Here is a 19,823-nt window from a genome sequence, read left to right on the forward strand (position 1 = left end):
TGTTACTGTTTTGGTATACTTATTTCCAGCCCTTTTGCCCTTTTTCTATGTATATTTTACATGATTGTAGTCAGTCATCATCATTAGATAATATATTTTTTTTTAACTTACTATGATAACACAGGTATATCTATGTCACAACTCTTTACAAACTTTTTTTTTTTTTTTTTTTGAGACGGAGTCTCGCTCTGTCGCCCAGGCTGAAGCACAGTGGCAGGATCTTGGTTCACTGCAACCTCTGCCTCCCAGGTTTATGTGATTCTCCTGCCTCAGCCTCCCAGGTAGCTGGGACTACAGGTGCATGCCAACATGCCGGCTAGTTTTTTTGTATTTTTAGTAGAGACGGGGTTTTGCCATGTTGGCCAGGGTGGTCTTGAACTCCTTGAACTCCTGAGCTCCAGTGAACCCCCCAATTTGGCCTCCCAAAGTGCAGGGATTACAGGTGTGAGCCACCGCACCCAGACTCTACAAGCATTTTTAAAGGTGCTTAGTATTCGATGTATTGTGTACACATCATTTACTTATTTACGCTCATGCAGCTAGATATTTGAGATAAAATACAAATTTCAAAGATCCTTTGCACATAGGGCTTGCTCCTCATGGATAAGTAGACCAACTGGCTGTTTCACTAGGCTTCCTTATGCTCAATGGACCCAAAAAAATTAATAAAATCACATTCTATTTTTTACTTTCATAGTCTCACTGGATTACATAAAGAAGTTTTCACTTCTCAGTGCCAGAGGGAGGTCTTGAAATTAGAATCAGGACATTACCTTGTCAATCTACTGTAACTAAGAAATATCTTTTGCATATTGTGTTTTATGAAGCATTGAATTCAGAGAACGACTCATTATGCTAAGTTCTGGCAATACAGAGTCTCAAGAATTCAGCTGAACTCAACTACCTTCTCTATAGTCACTGCTTTCTCCCCTTTAAAAGAATTCCCTGGTTAGCCTGGTTATAGAAGGTAATTTTGTCCAAGTTAATATAGCACCATCTGCTGCTGAAAAGGAGTCCTTCAGGATGAGTTCTCTAGTTTTAAACATTGACTTGTTTAAGAAATAAAAGGGAATTGACATGTGGTTTCTTGCAGGATCCCCTTGTGTCAGAACTGGAAACAATCTTTTTCAAAAAGACTGAGTGGACTTCTGGCTCCAGTTGGCGACAGAGTACACTTGATTAACTCCTCCACCTGTTAGAAATTTCTATCAAAATTCAAAAGGAATATACAAATAGGGAGAAACGCATGTCAGAAACAGGAAACCATGGAAAGGGGCCAACACATTCTGGAACTCATGAGAACTTTCTGCACGACAAAGTGCAGGTGAGATTGGATTGAGGGAAGGGCTCATTAGCCTGCCATTGACCACATAAGAGGGAAAAGCCAAGGGAATGAGGGATTCCAGCAGAGCCCCTCAATACCTACCAGCTCACAGTGGCAGGGTTTGGAGTCTGGAGCTGAGGGTGGGTTATTTGGCACACAGCGAGAGGCAAGCATAGATCCTCCCTCTGCTCTGGAAAATGCACCAGGTGCTGGGTTCTGCAAACCCTTGGCACATGAAATTAACCAGGCATTGCTAAGCCTGGCTTCTAGGAAACGCAGTTAAGTCAGTTAGGATAGAGTTATAATAGAGTGTCAGTGTCTCCAACAAACTATACCCTGAAACACTAAGTCCCAGAAAGCATTTAAGCCATCTAGTTTCCAAGTTGAGTAACCAATATCCAAAGATTCTATACTCAGCCAATCATTCACATGTGACAACCACAGAAAGACATCCCTCGACATGCAGATATTCAGAGAGCTTTTCTGAAAGAAAACACACACACAGACACACACACAGATGTACACACACACAGAGCATGTGCACACACATACAAGAATTATGGTAGAGTAATAAAACCAATATTACTCAAGAGTTAAGTGAAGATCATTGTGGCTAACAAAGTTACAAAATAGAATAATCAGAAAACAGCTTCAGGAAGAGAAATAAAGTAATTAATACCATCATCCTCATTATCAGTCTCTATCCCTATACCCATCCCTAAAATCTCAGGATGAGGAGAGGGAAGAAAGTAAAAGTTGTCTAAAAATCTCATCTTAGATGAGGGAGAGTCAGGTTTTCTGTTTCATTACGGACCCTGGTATGGAAATGAGTCCAAGTATGTTGTTTAATATACTGCTTACATACTCAATACTATAAAATATTTTCTAAATTATTAGTATAAAAAGAGAGCAAAGAAAATTTGATTGGCTAGTCACGATGACTCACGCCTATAGTCCTTACACTTTGGGAGGCTGAGGTGGGAGGATCACTTGAGCCCAGGAGTTTGAGATCAGCCTGGGCAACATGATTGATAAACTCCATCTCTACAAAAAATACATAAACTAGCTGGGCATGCTGGCATGCATCTGTAGTACCAGCTACTCAGGAGGCTGAGTGGGAGGATCTCTGGAGCCCAGGAGGTCGAGGCTGCAGTGAGCCGAGATCACACCACTGCACTCCAGCCGGACAACAGAGCACCACCCTGTCCTGACCTGCTCTCTCTCTGTCACTCGCGCACGCGCTCTCTCTCTCTCTGTCACTCGCTCTCTCTCTCTCTGTGTATATATATATATATATATATATATATATATATATTTGTGCATATACACACACACAACATGTGCACACACACACAAGGATTATGGTAGTGAGTAATAAAACCAATATAACTCAAGAATTAAGTCAAGATCATTGTGGATAACAAAGTTATAAAATAGAATAACAATCAGAAAACTTTCAGAAAGATAAAATAATTAATACCATCATCCTCATTATCAGCCCATATCCCTACACCCATCCCTAAAATTCCAGGATGAGGAGAGATATATAATAAATTAACATATATATATTTGATTAATATAGCAAGGTAGAAAAAGGATAAGAGAACCATAAGCAAGTTTAACAATATTGATTTTTAAAAGCCCTAAATTAAATATTTGCATATAGTAATCAGCAATATAGTAAAATCATAATACCCTTGATAATGCATGGATAGTTCAATATTAAGAAATCCATTTATATAACATTCATTCCACAAATAGTTGCAACTGCCTGTTATGTGCCAGGTATGCCAGAACAATGTAACTTGCTCGATCTTTCTCTCTAAAACATACCTGCCAGGCTCCCTATCCACATCGCTCTCTACTTCTTTTCTTCAGAGCACTTATCATTCTCTGTAATTATCTTTCACCTTTATGTTGCTTTTTTATTGTCAGTCATCTTTCACTAAAATGCATTTTCTCCAAGATCAACATCCTTGTCTGTCTTGGTCACAGCTATGTGCACAATGTCTAACAAAGAACTTGACATGTAATAGCTGAAGGATTCATTCAATTTGTGTCGCATTAGTTTACTATTAATGTAATCTATTCATTCAATATTTGTAATTAAACAAATGAATGTATGTCTATGAGTGAAAGGATGCTGGTGATTCTAAATCCCTGCTCTTATAGTACTTATCATTCAGTAGGGGAGACAGATCATCTGAGTACTTCTATGGTCAGTGTCAAAATCCAATTTTGCTAAGCACAGTTTTCTATTCTAACTTGCTGAATAAAAAGACGACAATTGTTTTGCAGGAATCTTCCACAGCTTCCTCTCGAGAAAAGCCTGGAAAACTAGAAGCACAAAGTAGTAACTTCCTGTTTCCTAAAGCCTGCCACCAAAGGGCACGCAGCAACTCAACCAGTAAGTGTCTTCCCAACACGTCTTCAGGAACAGAGCTCAGCTGTTCCTGGATAGCAGGACTATTGGGAGGATAGCGGATCTCTTCTGGTCCAGTTGGAGTAAACTAGCATTGGAGTCTGCTCAGCTTCATAGTGTGTGCATGCTCTGGCTAGCCAGAGCTCTGTGTTGTCTAGCCAGCTCTCCTCATGGCTCCAAGTGCCATGCTGGAAAGACCTGGGTGTGGGGAAGAAGAGACCGGGCTTTACTCCTGCTGTGTCTCCTAACATGCTCCTTGGTCTTGGGAAGGCTTCTGTCTCTTAGCTGCAACATGATGGAGGTCGAGGTTGGAAGATCTCATGATTTTTATTAGCTGAAAATAGAAGATGGCTAGTACAAAGTCAAGAAAATGTGAAGAATGCAATAATACAGAAAAACCTGAAGAAATTAGAATCACACCAAATCATAATATTAGAGATCATCTATGTTAACATATTCAGTTATTTCCCTTGTATGCCTATATATGCTATAAAAAACTTCACACACGCATTTATTTATATATAACTATTTCAGGTCATCAGAAACTCTTTTGAAAACACCATTTTTTAGTGGATCCATGGTATTTTATTATATGAATTTATGAAATCTAGTTAACCAACTCCCTATTATTAGATATTTATAAAATCTACTTAACCAAATCCCTGTTATTAGGTATTTAAGTCATTCTCAGGTTTTCACTAGTCTAATCAAGTTGCTGAATATGTACATGAGATTTTGTCTGAGTTTGTGATGATCTTTCAAAGAAAATACAGAAGGCAGTGGCCTGGTTAAGAGCTCACATTTGGGAGCTAAGGCACTTGGATCTGGGTCCCGCTTCCAGAACTAGTGACCTATGTGATCTTGGGCAAGTCCCCTCTGAGTCTCACATGATTCTGCTGTATGATGCACCATCCTTAGTGATTTCCTATTATTGGAAATAAAAATATTTTTTAAAAGTTACTTGCTTTTTTATCATCAATTTTTACTTATTCTAGCATAATTTTCTAGAAATGGAATTTGGGGTCAAACGGTAGATGTAGTTTAAGGCTTTTTATCTGTATTGCCAAATTTCAGTAGCTAATATTCTTTCAATAATATATATGAATACCTATTTCTTCAATCATAGCTCACATGAGATTATGATTTTTGATAAATATTTGCTTTACAGCAATTTACAGATTTACAGGTTTTTCTCCTTTCCCTTTCTCCCTCACCCATTCTTTGCTTTTTTACTGTTTTGTTTTGCAACCAAGACCAGCTATACAATTGGTAGGACTCACTGTAAAATGAAAAGGCAGGATTGCTGTTCAAAAAATATATGAATAATTTCAAAAAGGTAGAAGAAAATCTTTGAACCAAGTTGGGATTCTTCAATCACAGGGCCCCAGGTGACTGTGCAGGCCACGTGCCCCTGAAGCCAGGCCCTCTTGCCCCCTGGGAGCTGAACCCCTCAGAGCTCCCTGGCTCCCTGGCATCCCCAGGGCTCCCTGGCTCTCTGGCTTCTGATTGAGTTCAGTCAATGACAAGCATCAATGGAGGACTGGCAGGGGGAAGAGAGCCACCAGGGTGTTTCTTCCCCTGCTCCCCCACCTTGGTGCTGCAGTGCTGGTGGTGGCTGTGCCCCTCTATGACAATAAATTGTGTCAGGGTGGCCTGTCGGTTCCAGTGCCCACTGGGCTCTGGTAACACCGTTTCCCCACCTTACTCCTTCAAGCCTGGGGTGGTAACAGTGTCTGGTACCTCAATAGGCCTCGTTGTTTTTCTAACCTGGCCCACCCCTCTGTGTATGGCTCCTTTACCCAATTCTCAGAATCCCAACTGAGTGTGCCTTTTGTTTCTTCCCAAACCCTGATTGATACACTGATAAAAATAGATGAAAAAAAAAAAAAGTACCTAGGCTGGCTGCCACAGCTTCTGCCTGTCATTCTAGCCCTTCAGGAGGCTGAGGCGGGAGGATCGCTTAAACCCAGGAGTTTGAGATCAGCCTGGACAATATAGTGAAACCATGACTCTACAAAAAATTTTTTTAAAAAAAGAAAACCCACTAGGCATGATGGCTCGTACCTGACGTCCCAGCTGGTAGGAGGATCCCTTGAGCCTGGGAGGTTGAGGCTGCAGTAAGCCATGATTGTGCCACTGCACTCTTGTCTGGGCAACAGAGTGAGAGCCTGTCCTGCCCCCCCGAAAAGAGTACCTCTTCATACAGGTGAAGTTAAACATTCCTTCATTTATTTATTTTGTTTTTTGGTGAGTTTGCCTATTCTTTATTGAAATAATCATCTTTTTATCATTAATTTATAAAAAGCCTCTTGGTTAAATTAATATTTGACATCATACTTGTTGAAAATACTTTCTCCAATTCATTGTTTTTATTTTAATTTTTTAACATTAAGGTGTTTTAATCTTTATGTAATCAAGTTTACTGATCTTTTCTTTTTTAATGTGAAAATTACTTCCACATTCAGATAACTATTAAGTCTGTGACTATATATTCTTCTAATTTGTAAATGATTTATCTTTTTTCCCTCAAATTTACAGTATTATCTGTAGTTTATTTTTGGTGTTTGATATGATGTAAGAATCTAGGTAGATTTTTTTTCTAAATGAATAGAGAATTATTCTAGCATCACTTATTTACAATCAGTTCCTTTTATTTTGCCTTTTTTGTTTGTTTTGTTAATCTCATGCAAACGATATGCAGTTAGGTCCCTGAAAGCAAATTTGGCAATTTTTTTAAGAAGAGAAGCTCAAGGCCGGGCGCAGTGGCTCACGCCTGTAATCCAAGCACTTTGGGAGGCCGAGGTGGGCGGATCACCTGAGGTCAGGAGTTCGAGACCAGCCTGACCAACATGGAGAAACCCTGTCTCTACTAAAAATACAAAATTAGCCGGGAGTGGTGGCGCACGCCTGTAATCCCAGCTACTCAGGAGGCTGAGGCAGGAAAATCACTTAAACCTGGGAGGCAGAGGTTGTGGTGAGCCGAGATTGTGCCACTGCACTCTAGCCTGGGCAACAAGAGTGAAACTCCATTTTAAAAAAAGAAAAGAAGCTCAGATAGTTGAAATCAGTGTTATAGATCATATTTATTTTTACTTAGCTCTTTGTATGCTTTTTATTTTGATGATTCCTTGCCATTTGTTTGTTCTTGGCCTCTTGCTATAATGATTGTGAAAGGTTTATTTAATTATTGTCTCTACTTCTGATTTCCTTTAAGTTTTCATTAATTACCCAATTAAGTTTAATCAATTAATTAATATCTGACATAACATTTTCCAAATTGTCCCCCTCATGAAAGATGAAGAAGTTAGCTCGGTGTTATTCATCCCTTTTCCATGGATTTTTCCATTTTGTAATTCAACATAACTTTATAAACTCATGACAATATATAGCTCTAATATAGCTTTTTTATATATAATCATGACAATATATAGCTCCCCTTTCAAAAACTATTTTGTTTTTTTTGTTTTTTGTTTTGCATTGGGTTGTAATAACCAGCTTTCAGTTAACTCACTTAATACTCTACACTTAACTGGTTTAAACTTCCCCCAATGGAGATGATAATTTTGGTACATTTCCTAGTTGGCTGGAGTGCGTCAACAAGCAATGTTCTGAAACAGTGGGCCGAAGTGGGCACTGAAATCGACCCCAGACCAGGGAGAGTTTTGGAGAACCCACTCTGTCCTGACTCTGGTCTGCGTCCCCGCAGATCTGAATGCCTAGTGGGAACTGAACCCCCACACAAGTGGAGCTAGGTGTGGCCTGAGCAGTTGCACTGGGCTCTCCTGTGGCTCTGAGGTCAGGTTGATCTGCTCTGTGAACCATTCCAAGTTGGCAGCCAGTTTGTTCATCCTCATTCCCTCTGAACCCAAACCATGCATCACTGGCCACCTTCAAGTCACAGGTCACCCTTGCACTGCTGTGGACGGAGAGAATGCAGGGAGACTGGGATTCTGGAGGCCGAGGTCATGCCTCAGACTGTTTCTTCACTGATCCGGAACCCTCTGGGCTTCCATTTCCTCACTGATAGAGGAAGGAGTAACTCCAGCAGGGTTCCCAAAGGACAAATGACGAGCCGCCTGCATCATCTGCACAGGCTGACAAATATACAGGTTTCCCCAGACCCGAAACATGCAGATATGGATCAATAGGTTGGGTGGAGCACTGAAATCTACCTTTCTATGAAACACTCCGGATAAATATAACGCACAGGCAGAGTTAGCACTAGAGGATCTCTAGCCTCTCCTCTCACCCCCCTTTCTTGATTCTGTGTCCTCTCTTTGCAGCGTGTGGTTTTCTGAATCTTCTGGCTTCCTCTCCCTCCTGGTCCATCTGGGAGCAGCTGGTCCCTGTAACTCAGAGAGGGCCACCTACTCGCGCTGAGGCAGCTGCTGGGAGCAGCTGTTCTTGCAGGGGCAGGTTTCGCCAGCCACCCTCTGGGCCCCAATGGACCAAAACCTCTCCCTTCTTCACCTTGTCTTTGTTCCTTTCCTCATCCCCCTTTAGGGATCTCACACCCTCAGGGATACCACTCCTCTTTTCTTCTCAAGCTACCCTGGCCAGTGGCTTCCTCTCTTCAGCCTATAAACAAGCTTAAGTCTTTCCCATCCTGAAAATAAAAGCAAACCCAACCCTGCTCCAATCCTGTGTTTCCTTTGAACTACCACCAACCTTACCTTTTCCTCTAGGGGAATTTTTCACAAAAGCCTGTCCATTCACTCGAGCCTCACTTGGCCCTCAGGATACTAGGCAAACCCTGCCCCTCTCCTGGCCTCTAGAACGGAACTGCCCAACACATTAGCCACATGTAGTCTTGAGCACTTGAAATGTGACTTATTCAAACAGAGATGTGCAGAAAGTATCAAAGACCCACTGGATTCAAAGACTAAGTGCAAGAAGAAAAGGATGTAAAATATCTCACTAATAATTTTACATATTATTTATATGTTGAAAGAACAATAGATATAACAGACCAAATAAAATATATTATTAAAATTAATCTCTCCTGTTTCTTTTCACTTTTTAAATGTGGCTACTAGAAAATTTTTTAATTACATAGGTGGCTGGCGTTATATTTCATTTGGGAAGCACTGTTGTAGACAATGACAGGTTAAATCAGATCATCTGTGAAGGTTTTCCCAGCTGGATGTGGTAGGGTAGGAAGGTAGGGTAGAGTTCCCGGTTGGATGAAAGGAAGTCTGTCGCTTTGCATTTTTGCAGATATCCAAAGAATCAAGAGTTGTCTCCGTGTGTGTGTATCCCTGTGTGTGAGTGCCTGTGTAAGAGCCAGTCAGATAGGATCTCCCCTGCCCATGTTCCTACTGGGTCTCGCCTGTTTGTGCTTGTCCTCGGAAACCTTTGTGTTTTCCTCCTTTCTCTCCTTGGTTGGGATTGAAAACACCGGGGCGTGGATCTGATGCAGCATTGTGGTTTCTGAGAGCTCAGCACGCTGATTGACTTGCAGGAAATGCCTGTCAACTCTTGTTGCATTGAATGGAGGTAAAATGGAAGTGAGAGTCCCGTCTGCACCCTGCAGTACAGACAGCATGCGTGGAGATCATGACAATGCTGCTCATGTCTTCCGCGGCCACCTCTCCCCACCACGCACCTGGCACAGGGTGTTAAGTGGTTTACAGCCACACTGGCCCCTGGCTAATGAGGGGCTGACAGTTGGTGGGGGCTGATATTGTTCTTAGTTGAACTTTGCATTTTGAGAGCACAAATGATTTCTTGTTGTTTTTCCTCTTCTGGTTTAGGTGTTAATCCCTATTGCACAAGAGAAATTGATTTTCCAATGACCAAGAAATCTGCAGCGCCCACAGACAGGCAGCCTTACTCTCTCTGCAGTAACAGGAAGTCCCTCTCTCAACAATTGGACTGTCCAGCAGGAAAGGCTGCGGTAAGAATGGAAGGAGGGAAACTCGGAGAAGAATTTCTCCCGGGGAGAAGGGAGGGGCCCAACATTAACAGCGGCTGAAGAGGCCTTCCCAGTAGTTTTTTTGTCCGCAGAACTACAGAGGAGAGGGTCTCGCTTAGTAGCTGCAAGAAGGTACAACCATCTCTGGGCTAAGACCCGCATTAGAAATGGTCATCCATTGAGCGCCCCCTTGTGCCAGGCACTTGCAACTGCTGCCACGTGTGTGCTATTAAGAGCTAACATGAAGAGAACACGGCACGCGGCGGGACCCTGAAATATGGCTTTGCGTGGATCGCTTTATTTCATCTGCACATACTCCTAAGAGGTAGAAGAGGGAGCTACAGCTTGGGCAAGTTAAAGGATTTATGCACATTCACACTGTTGAGGAGAAACAGAGCCGGGACTTCAAGTCTGATCTTTATGACTCTGAAGCCTGTGCGAAAAGGCTTTTCACTCCAATAATCCAGTGACCTGCTTTACCAACATTGCCTCTAATTCTTAAAACAAGCTTAGAAAGGAATATGTTGTTAGCCCCATTTTATAGTAGGACACTGAGGCTTGGCAAAGTGAGTAGCTGGGTTTATGCATCTTAAAACCTATAGGACCAGAATTTAAACTGCCCTGTGTGCTCCTCAGTCCATGACCTTCCCACTACAGGTGTCAGCTTGCAGGCAGAGAGCTAAGCAGATATAAAGCACGGTGTACCCTACACACGTCCCACCATCTTGCCTTTCAGCCCCAGCCAAAGCACGCTGTGCTGCACGCTGCCACTTTTGGTCACACAGCGCCCTCTGTCTGTAGCATCTCACCCCTCCTTCTCTGATCTCTATCTCTAGAAACTGCCCCAGCCTTCAAAAACCTTCCTAAGGTTCCCTTTTGCCTGGGAAAGCTCCTGATCTCTCCAAAGGCGTGGACTTCACATTTTCCCAAATGCCCATCAGGAAGCAACTGCACTCCTCTCACAGTGCTCACCCAGCCTGTCTTGTGAGTGTCATTTATGTTAGCATTTCATCTCACCAACTGACTCTCCCAAGGAGGGTCTCCACGGTCAAGCAATGTTTCCCTGCATAGTACATAACAGATGCTCAGTGAATTTCATTTCTCTCTTCCCTTCCTTTCCTTGAGTCAATGTGTTTTTCATTCCCAAACTGGGAGTGTGGTGTCCCAGTGTTAGAAGAAGGTGGCTTCCCTTGTGCCACCCTGAGCTGAGAACTTTCCCAGTCCCTGGTTTTCTGCACATCTGGGGTCATACAGGAGTACACTGGAGCCCTCCAATATCTGCAGCCAGCGCTGGGTCCCTGAGGATTGGGCTAGCGGGTACTTCCTGGGGGAAGCTGCTTCCTGTCTTTGCTGCCTCATGCACTAGGATCCAGGTCCTTGGGAACAGGAGGCCTACCTGGCCAGCAGGGATGGGCTAAAGATCAGCCAGTAGTAGCTGCCTGGGAGGCTGTGCTGAAAAGAATTGAGGGGTTACATTCCACCAGGAAGGAGTGCTTCAGGAGATTGGCAGTGTTTTGGGGACAGGAGTGGGAGACTCAGTTATTCCCTCTACTCCTCAAAGTTTAGGAGGCAATTAGACACTATGTTAGTTGGAGACAGAACCAATAAGAGATATATAGATAGACACACATACACATACACATACACAGACACACACACACACACACACACACACACGGAGCGAGAGACTGATTATAATGAATTGGTTGGTTTATGCGATTATGAAGGTAGGCAAGTTCCAAGATCTGTAGCATGAATTGACAAGCTGGAGACCCAGGGAAGCCTGTGGTTTAGACCTAATCAGAGTCTAAAGGCCTGAGAACCAGGAGAGCCAATGGTGTGGTTCCCATCCAAAGGCCAGCAGGCTCAAGCCCAGGAAGAGCTGATTTTTCAGTTGGAATATGAAGATAGGAAAAAGGCTGATGTCCTAGTTCAAAGGCAGTCACGCACGAAGGATGCTTTCTAACTCAGGGGAGGTCTGTCTTTTCTCTATTCAGGACTTCAGCAGATTGGATGAGGCTCACCTGCATCAGGGCAGGTGATGTGCTTTGGCTACAGATTTAAATGCACATCTCATTCCAAAGCACCCTCATAGACACACACAGAATAACGGTTGACTAAATATATGGGCACCCATGTGGCCCAGTCAAGTGGACACAGAAAATTAACCACCACGGAGGTCCATGCGTGATTTCACGTTGTCTTCATAACAGCCCTCCAAAGGAGGAGGAGAGGGAGTTATCAGAGAAAGGTTGTTTCTGGAAGAGAAGAAGAGAAAGTGGGATCCACAGTGGACGGGAAGGCCAGGGAGTGGCTTACAGGACCTGGATATTTCCTGGGTGACTTTGGAGAGAGCGGCCCATCAGGTGTGGGCAACTGCAAGCCAACAAGAGAGAGGGTGATCCAGAGAAGAGCAGCTCATTATCCAGGGAATGCTAGTAATAAAGAAAACATGCATTCCATGTTCGCTGCCTGCCAGGCATGAGGCGATGTGTTTTACATAGATTCATGTATTTGTTACCCAAACAGCTATACAGCCAAGGGAGTACAACCCAAAGAGCTAAGTACTGTTAATATCCACCTTTGACAGATACAGAGGCCAGGCTGAGAGAAGTTAAGTGGCCTTCCGAAGGTCATCTAATTCATAGCAACAGGATGGATATGAACACAGGCAGTTCAGAGCCCATGCCCTGCTGCTTCCTCTGCCCAGGTGGCATGGGGACAGCATGGGCCTAGGAGTCAGCAGCCCAGGATCCTGGTTCTGCCTTGTGGCATCTCCGATATCAGAGAGCAGGGAGCAAGCAGCTACCTCCACATTCACAGCTGATGTGTCTGCTTTCGTGGACATGCAGGAAGCACAGCCTTCAGCCCCAGACTCTTTCCAAATATAAAATGCTGAAAGTAGCAAACAGTCTTAGAATTTATAATAATGACAAGAAACATTTCTAAGGCACTTACTATGTGTCGGGCACCATTTTAAGCACTCGCATAGATTTATTCTTCAAAACGACACTATTAGATAGGCCCCATTAGGACCATGCTTTTACAGCTGAGGAAACTGAGGCAGAGAGGGCTAAGTCACTAAACTAAGGTCACCCGCCAGCTGATAATGGGCAGAGTCAGAAGAACCCAGACAATGGGGTTCCCAAGTCTAAGCTCTCACCACTAAGCCATATTTCCCCTCTGCAGGGCGGCTTCCTGTGGCACACAGCTCTGGTTCTCATTCATGAATAGTTAAGCCCGTCTGCCTACCCCAGAATTACATTCTGAGTTTTGAAGTCTTTGGGCTCCGCCCCCTTGCCCACCACCTCCTGCCTGGCACAAGGGGAGTTCTCAGTAAATGTGTCTTGGATTGAACATAGTCTCAGGGCGTTCTTGGTAGCTGGCTTCCCAAATTCTGCCTGAAACCTGGCTTATGAGGACTTGTCCTGGAGGCAGCGTGTTCTGTGATGTTAACCTGGGCCCTACTTCCTTGACAAACCTTAGTGAGCCTTTTGGCTGCTCATCTACATCAGGCTCAGCAAAGCAGGCTCCTAGAACCAAGGAAGTCCCTCCCCACCATAATCCTACCCACACCCCACTAACCACATCCTGGTTGTTACACTGCCTGCCCTTAGGAGAAAGAGGACTTGGTTCCTCTCTTTGGCTGGGCTTTTCCCCTTCCTTGTAAGGCATGTGCTGCTGTCCTATGTGGCTAATCTTCTGCCCACTCTGGTTCCTTGTTGCAGGGAACTTCGAGACCAACACGGTCCCTGAGCACAGCTCAGCTCGTGCAGCCATCTGGGGGCCTCCAGGCTTCAGTCATCTCCAACATCGTGCTGATGAAGGGCCAGGCTAAGGTGAGAAGGGATTGTGGCCAACAGGAAGTCCTGGGGGGCAGCATCAGTCTCCAAGGCGCTGCTGTGTCCAGGGAAGGATGGGAATAGGACTACTGGGGTGTCCTGGCGCATCAGAAGAGACAAACACAAGAGTGGCTAGTCTTAAAACTCACAACTGGCTGAGTCCAAGCAGCACACATTTTTCTAATTAAACAAAGTGATCGTTTTCTTGTAAAGGATGCCAGTCCCTGCCAGCTGCCTTAGCACTTTCAAAGCTTGTTCTCTAATTCATTCCTGGCACAGTAGTTTCCAGGACTTAATTTTACCTGATACATAAATCCAAATTGTTTACATAGATTTCTGGATCCTGAGTTTACCTCTGCCATTCAGATGTTGGCATAATAAAGCAGGGACCCATATATTAATTTATAAAAACATATGCTACCTACTACATGTGGGAAATTCAATGGTTGATAGTGCTTTTGGCTGTCAATTGTAGCATCTGGAAGAATCGGAACTAACTACCTCTCTCAAGATGATGAAACATCATACTGATCTCTGCTTCACAATGGAGATATATCCAAAGGGGATACAAAAGTATTGGTGGTGATGGTGAGATAGGGGGTGTACACAGGTTTGCACTGCTCCCAGAACATGCCACCTTGTGCGTGAGGTTGACTGCAAAGCTCTCAGGCCAGCCCAAGCAACCCAGGTGCTAAAGTAATGAAAGGGTGGTTTCTTTATGTAATATAATTTTTTGTGTGGTGTGAGGGGAGGACCTAATTGCTACTTATGGTCTGTCCAGGGGGAGGGGCCCCACCATACACCTCAAGTCCTCTTTCCCTCCATCTCCTGTTCCTTCTGTCTGCTGGAAGCTTAGCAGGAAATAAAAAAGAAGAGAGACATGAGAGATGCTGGGACGGTTGCTCCTCTGATCACAAGGGAGTAACTGTCTTCTATGCTGACTTTCTCTGAAGGACCCATTTTCTGATTAGTAAATCACAATGCTTTTTCCCCTTCAATTTAGGTAGTAGTATTTTTTTGAATTGACTTTTAGATTGTTTGCAGTGCCCAAAAGAAGGTGAAATGGTAAACGCCACCAAAACTCATGTGAAGATGACCAAAAATGGTTTAAGTTATCTTGGTGTGCACCAAATGTGCATTCAATGAGTAATCTTTATGAGGCCGGGGGGTGGAAGAAGATGAATCATTTGATATAGAAATCCTCATGTACAGAGCAGTGATGATGAGTTCAGAAATAAAGCAGGCTTCCCACTATCTGGCGATAAAACCTACACCCCAAGATCTCGTCACTAACAGGATGACAAGTAGCAGTGAAGCAGGGGGAGGAGGAGTTAGAGCCAGAGGGATCAGCAAGTGCTTGAGGTAGAGTCAAAAGCAAATCACACAATAAAACCAGCCACCAAAACCCGGGCATTGTGCTATGGGCTTTGCAACCATAACTCCTTTAATCCCCACAACAACCCTCCTATTATCTCCCTTTTATAGACGTGCAGCCGGGCGCACTGGCTCACGCCTATAATCCCAGCACTTTGGGAGGCCTCCTGTTTGAGTCCTGGAGTTGGAGACCAGCCTGGGTAACATAGTAAGACCCTGTCTCTACAAAAATAAATAAAATAAAATAAAATAAAATAAATAAAATAAAAATAAAAAAATATTAAAAAATTAACCCAGTGTGCTGGCACATGCCTGTAGTCCCAGCTGCCCAGGAGGCTGAGGTGGGAGGATTGCTTGAGTCTGGGAATTTGAGGCCACAGTGAGCTGTGATAGAGCCACTGCACTCCAGTCTGGGCGGCAGAGGGAGACGCTATCTCTAATGAATATCTCTGTGTGTATGTGTGTATATAGATATGGAGATGGGGGACCTGGGAGGTTACAGGACTCGTCCAAGGTCACTTGGTTAGTGAGGAGCCGAACCAAGGCAATGACCCCAGCTGTCTGACCCCTGGGCCTTGTTCTTAACCATGATGCCATCCTGAGTCCCCAGGATGGGTGAGACTTTGAGTCTAGAGCAGCCGTCTCAGCCAGGACAAGGCTAGGGGCCTGTGGAGGAGCCCTGAAGGGGCTCCTACCTCACCTTTTCCTAAGCCTGTGCTACTCCCGGACACCATTTGTCCTGCCCATCCTGGAACACACACCACCTTCACCAGAGGCTTAGAACAGCTGCTCATCCCCACGGCTCTCCCACTGACTCCCTACAGTGTCAAGAAGATGGAGGACAGCGTGTTGTCTCTGTGGCACGGGGTGATGCTCCTAATCAGCGGAGTGGCTCTGGCCTAAAGTAAACTGCCCATGAGCAATGGTTCTGTTACAGCAGTGGCCATCACTTTAAAGGGTCTGTCTACGAGCCAAGCTACTGGCCACTGCCTGGCATGCTTGTACATTGGACCCAAAAGCCTGGCCTCCAGGTGCATTTATGCCTTTATCCTGTAATACGTGCTTCTTGAGCACCTGCCTGAGGCCAGACACAGAAATAAGATGCATTTACTGTCTTCAGAGAGCTTATAGTCTAGAAAGCTGCTTATTAGACTCAAGCTATGCCCTCTAGGGTGGCATGGGGTGCCTTAGTCCTCAACAAAATTGAGCAAATCACATGGATTTCCTTGGCTGCTTTTCAGGTCTGCCAGGCCATTCTGTGAACTCACTGGCAGATTTGCAGGGGAAGCTGTGGCCACCCTCCCTTCTCTTCCTGCTGTAGACCTCACTCAACCTTTCCCAGGACTTATTCCTGTCTGGCCTTCTCTACTGCCTTCTGGCTGCTCCCCAGCTGGAACTATCTGCTGAGCTATGAGTTTCTTCTCCCAGAGCCACCTGCACAATTCCAGGATATGTTTGTTGGCTCATGGGAATCACCTAGGACAATGGCAGATAGAGCAGGTGCAGGAGGGAGAGCACGTGATTGGAGGGATGTCCTTGAGAAGGGGATTGAGAAGGCCTTTGGTGGGAGAAGGGCTACATTGTAAAGCTGCTACTATTATTACTATTATTGGTATTTTTATGATTGTTGCTAGGTATTTTACTTTCAAACACAACCCTGTGAGTTAGGTAATATCATTATGATTTTAAAAGGAGGGAAACTGAGGTTCAGAAGCAGAAAGTGATTGGCCCAGGATTGCCAACTGGAGGGACAGAGCCAGGGTGCTGGTCTCCACCCAGCCTCCCTCTGTGTGGGAAGCATCAGATTCCCGCGAAAGCTCCAGACACTACCCAGCCCAGGCTGGCCTTCATGCCGCTGCTCTTGCTATTTTTGTTGTTGTTGTTGTTGTTAACCTCTGAGACCTCTGAGACCAAAGGCACCTTCTCTCCTTCCCAATCCCTTTGTTCAGGGCTGAGGCAGGCCCTCAGAAGGCATCAGCCCAATGAGAAGCATGGAATACTACCCCTAAATCAGACCTTCTCTTTTTTTCCCCAGGGTCTGGGCTTCAGCATCGTTGGGGGAAAAGACAGCATTTATGGCCCCATTGGGATTTACGTCAAAACCATTTTTGCAGGGGGAGCAGCAGCAGCCGATGGAAGGCTACAGGAAGGTAGGCTTCCCAGCCCTTTTCAGACCATGGTGGAGGAATCAGAAGCAGAAACCAGAATTTCTGGGGCCATAGAAGATGTTGAGAATGCAAAATGTGTCTTGAGCTGTCAGGATACGGCCAGCATGCATCCTGGGGTCTGCAAGCAGTGGGGACACAGCTCCCCCGAGGGGGTCTTCATTATGACTGGCAGGTTGGTTGTGCATGTTTGCACATTTAGCCCCTGGCACCATTACCCCTTAGCTGGTCTTGGGGCCAGCCTGGGTGGGACTGAAGTCTGAGGGGTCTGTTTCTGACCCTTCCCTCCTCTCACCCATTCTCTCGGCTGTCTTTCCCTTTCCATCCAAGATCCTGTCTCAGTTGCTGGGATCCATTAACACCCCCTCTCCTTCATTCTCCCTGTCCTTCCTAACCCACAACCATAGGGAAACCAGGTTCAATGCTTCCAACCCTTGTAACAGATGAGTCTGATAAACGTTTGCTAGGAGCCTACTGAATCCTAGGGTCTAGGAATACAGACAGAAACAATCAGGCATGATTCCTGAAGAGCTCATGATCTGCCACAGGGACCCTCTCTTCCACTCCCCACCCACCTTTCTTCCATCGACCCACCCCCTCTCAACTCTTTCATATCCTCACAAGACAGAAGCCTCATCCATCCTGGGAGTGAGGGGCCGGGGAAACAGAGCTGCCTGTCTTCTTGTCCTGTAGAGTCAGGGTTCCCCCCACCCCAACTCCACCCTAAAGTCATGCATGGATTATTGAGCAACAGGTTTGGCCCAAAGAAATTGCCAGGTTTCAACTCAGGAGGCAAAGTTCAGGGGCTGGAAGTCACAGGGCAGAGAGTACCCACTGCAGGCCAAGGACTGGGCCATACACCAGAGGTCTGAAGAGAAGTGACTTCATAGCATTTTCACTCTTCTCTGTCAGCTCGCTTTCTGTAAGCTATGCTGGGAGCCTAACCACCTTTAATCATCTAACTTGCTCAGGGCAGGGTAGGCACACTACAGTCTGTGGGCCAAATCTGGCCCACCGCCTGTTTTCAATATCTCATGAACAAAGAAAGGTTTTTACATTTCTAAATGGTTGAAAATTTAAAAGTGTTTTTGATTATTTTATGATATGTGGAAATGAAATGAAATCCAAATTTTAGTATCCATAAAAAAGCCTTCTGGGGACTCGAGCACGCTCATCCATGTACCCCTCATCCAGGGCTGCTTTCATCTCATCAGGGTGCCCCCATCTCAGCCTCACAAAGTGCTGGGATGAGAGGTGTGAGCCACAGTGCCCAGCTAGAAAAAGAAACCTTAAAAGAAACCAGAGAAAAAGGATGGATCATATACAATGGAACCATGATTAGGTGACAGCAGATTCATCAGTAACGACCAGGTCCAGAAGTCAGTGTAAACATAGTATTTATATCTGAGTTGCTTGGTGCAATGTTGAATTCAGAGAAAGTGCTCCCTGTTTGTGTATTGAACAAATTGAAAGAAAGGGAGAAAGTGGTTTTCTGTTCACATAGAAATGGATTTTATGTTACAGCATAGTGTGGAGTGGTTGCAGCTCACAAAGGTTAGAACTTTTACTATCTGGGTCTTTACAGAAAAAGTTTATCAAACCGAGCACTATGCAGAATTACACATACAGATTTTAGGGTGTGGGCAATGGCGAGCCTTTGAAGGTTTTTATACTATGGGAGGGACCTGCTGTGACCAGGGTTTTCAGAGGCTTCAGGAAGCAGAGTGTAGGATGAAGTGGGCCACATTATGAGCCCCAGGCTCCAGCTCCAAGGACTGCCCAGAGGCGGTAACCCTGGGAGGAGAAGGGAGCAGATGAGAGAAGTGACAGAGCCTGAGCAGAGGTCGCAAAGGGCGGGGCGGGTCAGAGAGAACTGGAAGGTTTCTGGTCTTAGTAAACTAGAGAAAGACATCGCCTTATATAGAGGAAGAGGCACTGGAGGAGGAGGAGGAAAAGGAAGGCAAACCAGGATGTGTAGGTTTGAGTGGCAGAAGGGAGAGCGATGTCCCTGGATGACCACGAGATGGCGCTGTCCAGCAGGGGAATGACATCCGTTCTCTCCCCGTTCAGGGAGTTAGAAGTGAATGCAGACATTTGGGGAGCATGGACATTAGAAAAACAGCTGAAGTTACCAAGCAGTTGACGGTGGGGGCGGGGTGCGGGGGGGGGAGGAGGGGAGGAGAGGGGAGGGGAGGGCCTAGGTGCAGTTCTAGGGGAATAGCTAAATCAAGAGGGTGGTGGAGAGGAAATGTCAAAGAGAGGAAAAAAGAACAGTGGGATCAGAATTGGGAGTGTGCCATCATGTGTTTTATTATCTTTTGTACTTTTCTGTGTTTAAACAAAGGGGTGGGGGAAGGGTTGAAGTGGCAAGAAAAGAGAATATTGTGTTTTGTTCTCTTTCCTGAATGTAAGCCTGCCCGAGCCAACCTTTTTATTTTTTCTGAGCATTTGCCTCCCTTAGTTAACAGCAATCATAAAAATTGAAGATTTCAATGAGTCAAGACTCTCAGCTAGTATATGATCCCTGATTCTAGCCTCAAACATTGACCAAATCATCTTTTGTAACTTCTTTTAAAAGTAAATATTTGAATCTTGAATTCAGGGCAAATACATTAGTTGCAACAAAAGTTTGGTGTACAGATCAAGGCTACTAATGTTTTACTTTTATTCCCCTTCCAAGAAACTATTGTGTAAGATTTGTTTGGCAAAACCTAATCAGCCAGCTTTTACCAGATATAGCCAAATAAGGACAGGACATTCCAAAAAGCCCAGAGCTGGGCTG

At 44.8% G+C, this 19,823-nt stretch overlaps 1 protein-coding gene across 8 annotated transcripts in view; it reads left to right on the top strand.

Moving 5' to 3' along the window:
* The window catches only part of IL16 (interleukin 16), a 128,077-nt gene that overhangs the window by 74,971 nt on the left and 33,283 nt on the right, over positions 1-19,823 (top strand). For 4 of the 8 annotated variants that reach the window (XM_055363648.2, XM_063698770.1, XM_063698772.1 and 1 more), the window contains exons 3-6: positions 3,623-3,731; positions 9,500-9,642; positions 13,389-13,499; positions 16,912-17,026. In XM_055363648.2, coding sequence (XP_055219623.2) covers positions 3,623-3,731; positions 9,500-9,642; positions 13,389-13,499; positions 16,912-17,026 — 478 coding nt within the window. Of the gene's footprint in view, positions 1-1,093; positions 1,325-3,622; positions 3,732-9,499; positions 9,643-10,501; positions 10,645-13,388; positions 13,500-16,911; positions 17,027-19,823 lie in introns of those variants that run through there. The other 4 variants (XM_055363650.2, XM_055363651.2, XM_019011031.4 and 1 more) reach the window with 3 other exon arrangements.

The sequence above is a fragment of the Gorilla gorilla genome, chromosome 16, assembly GCF_029281585.2.
Source record: "Gorilla gorilla gorilla isolate KB3781 chromosome 16, NHGRI_mGorGor1-v2.1_pri, whole genome shotgun sequence".
Lineage (NCBI taxonomy): Eukaryota > Metazoa > Chordata > Mammalia > Primates > Hominidae > Gorilla > Gorilla gorilla.